The 685-nt window shown below is 53.1% G+C and overlaps 1 gene segment (V, D, J or C); it reads left to right on the top strand.

Annotated features, from left to right (window-relative positions):
• Positions 1-206: 206 nt before the first annotated feature.
• Positions 207-621, top strand: LOC102012376 (the record flags this gene model as incomplete). The annotated part of the segment is given in 2 exon segments: positions 207-304; positions 388-621. Coding segments are annotated over 2 exon segments (280 nt in total), but the record flags the coding sequence as incomplete, so codon positions are not given.
• Positions 622-685: the final 64 nt, after the last annotated feature.

Here is a 685-nt window from a genome sequence, read left to right on the forward strand (position 1 = left end):
TCCACTCCTCTGAAATCAGCTTCCCACTGATCACAAACTTGAACACCATTTGATTCAGGAAAAGAGATTCCTCTCAGAAGCACAAGGACCAGAAAGATTTTGGGCTTTGTCTCACTCATCATAAAGGACAGGGACCTCCCATATGCAAATTAGTCTTCAAAATCTAAATAAAAGTCCCCTCTTGGGTTCCTGGGGCTCACCGCTCCTTCCTCAGACACGGCTAAGATCTCTGGAGAAGGCAAAGGTGCGGTCTAGAATATGAGACTCCTGGGTCTTCTCCTGTGCCTGGTGGCAGGTCCCCATGGTGAGTGTCCTTATTGTCAGACATGGGTCCACGGGAAGATTCTGAAAGCAGACGGCTGATGGAAAGTGTTTCCTTGTTCCCAGGTGTCCTGTCCCAGGTGCAGGTGCAGCTGCAGGAGTCCGGACCCGGCCTGGTCAAGCCCTCACAGCCCCTGACCCTCACCTGCACGGTCTCCGGTGTCTCCATCACCACTAGTTACTACTACTGGAGCTGGATCCGTCAGCCACCAGGAAAGAGCCTGGAGTGGATGGGGTACATAAGCTACAGTGGTAGCACTAGCTACAACCCATCCCTGCAGAGCCGCATCTCCATCTCCACAGCCAGTAACCAGTTCTCGCTGCAGCTGAACTCGGTCACCACGGCCGACACGGCCACATATTA

The sequence above is a fragment of the Chinchilla lanigera genome, unplaced genomic scaffold, assembly GCF_000276665.1.
Source record: "Chinchilla lanigera isolate Chin_1 unplaced genomic scaffold, ChiLan1.0 scaffold00168, whole genome shotgun sequence".
NCBI classification, from domain to species: domain Eukaryota; kingdom Metazoa; phylum Chordata; class Mammalia; order Rodentia; family Chinchillidae; genus Chinchilla; species Chinchilla lanigera.